The 7,010-nt window shown below is 45.6% G+C and overlaps 1 protein-coding gene across 1 annotated transcript in view; it reads left to right on the top strand.

Annotated features, from left to right (window-relative positions):
- Window positions 1–1,610: 1,610 nt before the first annotated feature.
- The window catches only part of KIF23 (kinesin family member 23), a 29,126-nt gene continuing 23,726 nt past the window's right edge, over window positions 1,611–7,010 (top strand). Inside the window, exons 1-4 of the mRNA XM_054716095.1 lie at window positions 1,611–1,673; window positions 2,090–2,226; window positions 4,044–4,153; window positions 4,584–4,751. Coding sequence (XP_054572070.1) covers window positions 2,137–2,226; window positions 4,044–4,153; window positions 4,584–4,751 — 368 coding nt within the window. The 5' untranslated portion in view covers window positions 1,611–1,673; window positions 2,090–2,136. The remainder of the gene's footprint in view (window positions 1,674–2,089; window positions 2,227–4,043; window positions 4,154–4,583; window positions 4,752–7,010) is intronic.

Raw genomic sequence — 7,010 nt, 5'->3', positions numbered from 1 at the left:
TCACCCAGGCTGGCCACACTCCCATGGGGTGAGGGTCCCCGCTGGGGGGCTTTGCTAGCCTGCAAACAGCCATCAGCCCCTCACCCAGGCTGGCCAGGCACACCAATGGGGATCCCACCCTGAATGGGGTGTGGCCGGCCTGAAAACAGCCTTCAGTCCCTCACCCCGTCAGTGGGGATCAGTTGGAGGTGATCAGGACAGTGGGGGGGGGGGCAGTTTGGAGTGAGCAGGCCAGCAGGGGGGCAGTTGGGGGCAAGCAGGCCAGTGGGGAGGGAAGATGGGGGCGAACAGGCCAGCAGGGGGTGCAGTTGAGGGTGAGCAGGCTGGCAGAGGAGGCAGTTGGGGGCAAGCACACTGGCATGAGGGGAGTTGGGGGTGATCAGGCTGGCGGGGGGGGGGGCAGTTGGGGGCGAGCAGGCTGGCAGGCAGAGTGGTTAGGGGCAATCAGGCAGGCAGGTGAGCGGTTAGGAGCCAGCAGTCCCAGATTGCGAGAGGGATGTCCGACTGCCAGCTTAGGCCCAATCCCTGCAAACCAGCAGTAGGACATCATTCAAGGGGTCCCAGATTGAAGAGGGTGCAGGCCGGGCTGAGGGACACCTCTTCTCCCCCCCCCCCCCCCCCACCCCCCTTGTGCACAAATTTCGTGCACCGGGCCTCTAATTTTATATAAAAACTCAAGTGAGTTTATATTTACATTTCACTGCTGGTTTTTAAAAAAACAACAGTATATCCCTAACTGGTTTGGCTCAGTGGATAGAGCATCAGCCTGTGGACTGAAGGGTCCCAGGTTCGATTCCAGTCAAGGGCACATGCAGGGGTTGTGGGCTCAATCCCCAGTGGGGGCTTGCAGGAGGCAGCCAATCAATGATTCTCTCTCATCATTGATGTTTCTCTCTCCCTCTTCCTTCCTTTCTAAAATCAATAAAAAATATATTTTAAAAAAAAAGTACCTTGAAATACTTAGCTTTATGCTGCTATGCCATTTAAAATAACATCTTTATGAGAAAAAATAGAAAGTGGTAAAATGAGGTAATATGTGAGGATTTTCATATGCTGACTGAGTCATTATAATACCTTTTGATCTTATTGGTCATTTAAGTAAAACAAAGTCAGCCTTAGTCTGTAAAGCATTAGTGGGTTTAAATTTTTCTACATTCTCTTCAGTAGTTACAAATGTAAAGATTTAACATTTATAATTGGTATAATTAGGTAGCTCATGACTTTTTAAAAAGTTTTTGTTGTTGATTTTTAGAGAAAGAGAAGGGAGAGAAACATTGATTGGCTGCCTCCTACCAGGGATTGAGACCAAAACCACGAGCATGTGCCCTTACTGGGAATTGAACTGGTAACCTTTCAATGCATGGGATGATGCCCAGTCAACAGGGCCTCACCAGCGAAGGCAGGACTTTTTTCAGGGTTCCAGGTTTAAAAACCATCTATACTATTTCTTTGTGCATCTAGATCTTAAATGTTCATAAAGAAACATCTGAATAGGTTTAAACATGTGTAACTAACCTAGATACAGTGGAATTCATTTATGCATTTTTATTTTTTTCCTTCTCCACAGACTCAGTATTCATTTAAACAAGTATTTGGCACTCATACCACCCAGAAGGAGCTCTTTGATGTTGTGGCTAATCACTTGGTAGATGACCTCATTCATGGCAAAAATGGTATGATTCTTGGAGTTTTGTTGGATTTTGCTTTTTCTCCCCCTCTGATAAAACGTTTTTGATATTTGTATATTTGATTTATGTTTGGCCTTGAATTCAGATTTGGTAGATGGTGTTAAGCCTGCTTTTTTGAGCTGGTTACTTTTATTTTTTTAGAGAGAGAGGAAGGGGAGGGATAGAAAGATAGAAACATCACTGATTGGCTGCCTCATGCACATCCCCTACTGAGGATCGGGCATGTGCCCTGATCAGGAATCTAACCAGTGACCTCTTGGTTCATGGGTTGACACTCAAGCACTGAGCCACACTGGTCAGGTGCTGAGCTGGTTAATTTTAAGTGTTTTTTAATACAATGAGTAAATACTACAAGTGGGGGACTTTTGAGATATAACCCAGTGTGACTTGCTCTGTTGCAGGTCTCCTTTTCACATATGGTGTGACTGGGAGTGGGAAGACTCACACCATGACTGGTTCCCCAGGGGAAGGAGGGCTGCTTCCTCGTTGTCTGGACATGATCTTTAACAGTATAGGGTCATTTCAGGCTAAAAGATATGTAAGTATAATTCTTTTATGTTGTAACAGTTTCACTTGACACAGGGACCAAGATACCTGTGTATATAGTAGCATTATGGGAGAACTATTGGATACATTTTGAAATCTTAAATATCTATCCTATCTAGTAAAAGAGTAATATGCAAATTAACCATCACTCCGCCTACACCCACAAGCCACGGCCACCAGCCAATCAGGAGCGAGTATGCAAATTAGCCTAACCAAGATGGCTGCAGCCATGGAGCGAACAGGAGGCTTGGATTTCTCTGGCAATTGAGGAAGCCAAGCTTTCTGCACACCCTGGCGGGCCCAGGCGTCCAATCAAGGCTACAAAGTTTCAATTATAGAAGATAAATAAATCCCAACAGAAATGGCTGCAGCCACGGAGCAAGCAGAAGGCTTGGCTCCACTCAAGGCTACAAAGTTTCAATTATAGAAGATAAATAAATCCCAGATACCAGGGCCTCTGCGTGGGTCGCCGGGGGGCGTGGCTGACCTGCAAACGACCACAGGCCCCTCGCCCAGGCCACCCCACACCCCAAGGGAATCTCCAACCTGATCTGGGACACCCTTCAGGGCAAACAAGCCGGCCCCCACCTGTGCACCAGGCCTCTATCCTATCCAATAAAAGAGTAATATGCAAATTGACCATCACTCCAACACACAAGATGGCTGCCCCTATGTGGTCAAAGATCCTGCCCCCATGTGGACACAAGATGGCCAGCAGGGGAGGGCAGTTGGGAGGGACCAGGCCTGCAAGAGAGGGCAGTTGGGGGCAAGCAAGCCTGCAAGGGAGGGCAGTTAGGGGTGACCAGGCCAGCAGAGGAGGGAAGTTGGGGGCGACCGGGCCTACAGGGAAGGGCAGTTTGGGGTGACCAGGCCTGTAGGGAAGGGCAGTTAGGAGCAATCAGGCCTGCAGGGAAGGGCACTTAGGGGCAATCAAGCTGGCAGGGGAGCAGTTAGGCATCAATCAGGCTGGCAGGTGAGTGGTTAGGCGGTGATCAGGCTGGCAGGCAGAAGTGGTTAGGGGCAATCAGTATGGCAGGCAGGTGAGCAGTTGGCAGCCAGCAGTCCTGGATTGTGAGAGGGATTCTATATTGGAGAGGGTGCAGGCTGGGCTGAGGGACACACACACCCCCATGCACGAATTTCATGCACCAGGCCTCTAATAATATATAAAAAGCAAGCGGCTAGAACGCTGTAATGACCAGTCACTATGATGCTCACTCTGGCCAGCGAACTGGCCAGATCAGGGAGTAGGGCTGGCCGGCCAACCTCCTGCAGCCCCTCCCTTTCCCCCCCCCACCCCCGTGGCGGACCCCACCCGATGGGCCCCCATCACCCTGATTGGCCCGCACCCCCTCCCCCTGGCCGGCACTGCCCTAGATCTGCCCCCCGCCCACTCTAATAGGGGACAGGAGTGGCCCCTCCCCCAGGCTGCTGGTCCCCCATCAGCCCCCTCCACCACGTTTGGGGGCGCCCACAGCCTCTCCCCATGGTCGACCCCACCCCCAATTGGCCCCCACCCCAATTGGCCTGCTGTACACCAATTGGGCGATGGGGCCCCGCCAGCCAATTGCCCACGGCCCCTCTTCCCAGCCGGCCCGGCCTTGATCAGGCCTCAATCAGGGCTGGCCAGCCAGCCAACCTCCCGCCATCTCCTCCTCCGGACAGGACCAGCCTTGATCCACCAATTAGGGCCAAATTGGTGCACTGGGCCTCTGGTGTTTAAATAAACTTCTCAGTTCTCAAACAAATGTTTCTTACAATTTAAGTCAAATTCTCAAAATCATGGTTTGACTTTTGTCCCCACTTTAGGTTTTTAAATCTAATGATAGGAATAGCATGGATATACAGTGTGAAGTTGATGCCTTATTAGAACGGCAGAAAAGAGAGGCCATACCCAACCCAAAGACCCCTTCTAGCAAGTAAGTAATTGCATTTGTCTACAATGCTGGCCTGAAGGGAACGCTGTCTGATGGTTTCCTCAGGCATAGGGAATGATGCACATGAAATAGAGATGGCCTGACAAGTTGACATTAGTGAGATCAAAGATGAGGAATGTTCTCAAGTAGCTTTATTTGCTCAGATGTTCTCTTTCTTTATGAACACACTGCCTTTGAATCACTGCTTAGAGAAGGTGCCACTGTGGGTGGAAGAGGGTGTAAAAGCCTGTGCTATTTATCTGGGAAGACATGGGAGTATTGTTGGCTGATTGTGAGTGAATAAAGTTCTTTGTGCATTTCTGCTTGTAAGGCAGGACATTTGTGCTATATCTTTTAGCTTCCTCTGGGATCATTTACTTTTGATATTCACAATGTAGAAAATCAGACTTTCTGGCTTTTTTCCCTTTTTCAGACGACAAATAGATCCAGAGTTCGCAGATATGATAAATGTACAAGAATTTTGCAAAGCAGAAGTTGATGAGGATAGTGTCTATGGCGTATTTGTGTCTTATATTGAAATATATAATAATTACATATATGATCTACTGGAAGAAGTGCCGTTTGATCCCATAAAACCTAAGTAAGTAGTGAAGATAGTCCCTGCTTAGCTGCGTAATCTTGGGGCAGTCACTCACCTCAGTGAGCCTTCTTAAATAGGGGTAATGCTTATTTTTGTCTTCAAAATGAAATATAACTGTGTATCATGCAACTGGTGCTTGAATGATTCATTTTATTATGTATGTATATAGATGTTCTGGAAACCTAGTGGATTAAAGCATCTAAGGAGGAGTCCTGACATTATTTTTGAAAACTCTTGTCCCTGAGCTATATTTGAAGAAGGACCTTAATTGGATAAGGAAGTTTCACTGTCAGTGTGCCCTGAGGCTACCTTTCAAAAACTTGACACTGAGTGTTGGGAGTTTGTAACCATTTGTTTTGGTGATCTCTACAAAATGGAGCCTAAAGCTGTTGTCTATACAACTAATATTCACAGACCTTCCCTCATTGATTAATGTGAAATGACATATCTATTGTCATTCTGCCAGAGTTAAAAGACCACTCGCTGTCCTTAAGTCTTGCCCTGCTGAGAACGAAGACCAGTTACAACCTGACATCACAAACAATGAATCTGCATTTATGCCAGAACTAACTCTGGAATCCCATGTCTAATATTAATACCTGGTTTTTGAGTTGATGGTTTTATTCCTAAGCTAAATGCTTAACTTCAACTAGAGGCCTGATGCATGAAATTCATGCATGGGTACGGTCCCTAGGCCTGTCCTGCGATCAGGGCCAATTGGGGTCTTCCGGCTGCCTGCTGGGGCCTCCCTTCCCTTGTTGTTGGCCGGTTCCTTCCTTCATTCTGCGCCACCCCCTGGTGGTCAGCACACATCATAGCAAGCAATCGAACTCCCGGTTTAACGCTTACATAATTACCTTTTATAGATATATATAGATAGATGCCCTCTTCATTAGGGCCTTTCAGAACAATAATATGAAGACCTGTGTCATATATTTAACTTTTGTGTGTATGTCTAATCCAACATTATTGGAGAAGGAGTTGGATTTAGAAAAACATTAGACTGAGAACACGTGTCAGTATATCCACTTTTACTTACATTAAACAGTGTATAGACTAATTACTTTCCCATTTGTTTCAAAGTGTCAGTTCTGGCCCTAGCCAGTTTGGCTCAGGAGATAGAGTGTCGGACTGTGGACTGAACGGTCTTAGGTTTGATTCCGGCCAAGGGCACATGCCCAGGTTGTAGGCTCAATCCCCAGTAGGGGGTGTGCAGGAGGCAGCCAGTCAGTGATTCTCTCTCATCACTGATGTTTCTATCTCTCTCCTTTCCTCTCTAAAATCAATAAAAATATGTTAATTAAAAAAGCAACAACTAAGTGTCAGTTCTGCATACCCATTTTCCTAAACTTTTGTGATGTTATTCACTGCTAACAGTCAGTTTCATGTTTGCACATGTGCCAAGTTTTTGTTTGTCCTTAAATGAGGTTATTTTCATAGGCGCCTATTATCTTGATTTTATTTCGTTACACAAAAGGACTGACAAATATGACTTGTGTGCCTTCCTTGTAATCTTTTTTATAACTTTTTGAATAAATTCACAAAGTGCTTATTTGGCACTGAGTTCAGTTTTAATTTGTTAAGGTGGTATATTACCTGCTTTTTTGAACTGATTAATGTTTAGTATGTGTTTTTTAAATACAATGAAGAAATACTGCATTGGAGGATTTTTAAGATACAACTCATTGTGACTGTCACATACTATGGGCTGAACATGTTACTGTGAGATGGCTGCTGTAAAAACAGTAACTTATACCTTATTCCTTTGGTAGGTGGAACGTTTACAACACCCCCATGAGGAACACAGACTTTCTGTATGTGATTGTGTTGACTTTTTTTATTTTTTAATAAGGAGAAGGGTGCAGATATATACTAGTGTTTGGCATCTGTGGACTATCTGTATGTAGGTGGTTTTTCATTGGCACTGTGGTATTTGCTATCAATGAGCCCCTCCTTGCTTCCTGAAAAAAATCAGCCATTTAGTGGGTGATGGTAGCTGATAAATGTTTTTATCTCCACCACTCACAAGACAGACCAAACAAGCAGTGCCCTTTCCCATTTTATCTTATCATACAGACTAAAACTTGACCAGCCACTTTGGATTGCCACTCCTGGTATATACCAAACTCTCTCTGAATTTTTTTTTTTTTTTGCTTTTGTTTTTGTTTTTTTGCTGACCTGAGGTCAGAATCAGCTCTATCCATTGATCTTTTAAATTTAGGAAAATACTAAATTTTGATGCTTAACTTGTGCATGTAA

Source organism: Eptesicus fuscus, chromosome 5 (genome assembly GCF_027574615.1).
Source record: "Eptesicus fuscus isolate TK198812 chromosome 5, DD_ASM_mEF_20220401, whole genome shotgun sequence".
In the NCBI taxonomy this organism is placed as follows: domain Eukaryota; kingdom Metazoa; phylum Chordata; class Mammalia; order Chiroptera; family Vespertilionidae; genus Eptesicus; species Eptesicus fuscus.
Note: the sequence above shows the minus strand (reverse complement) of the source record. Positions and strands in the feature narration are given on the sequence as shown.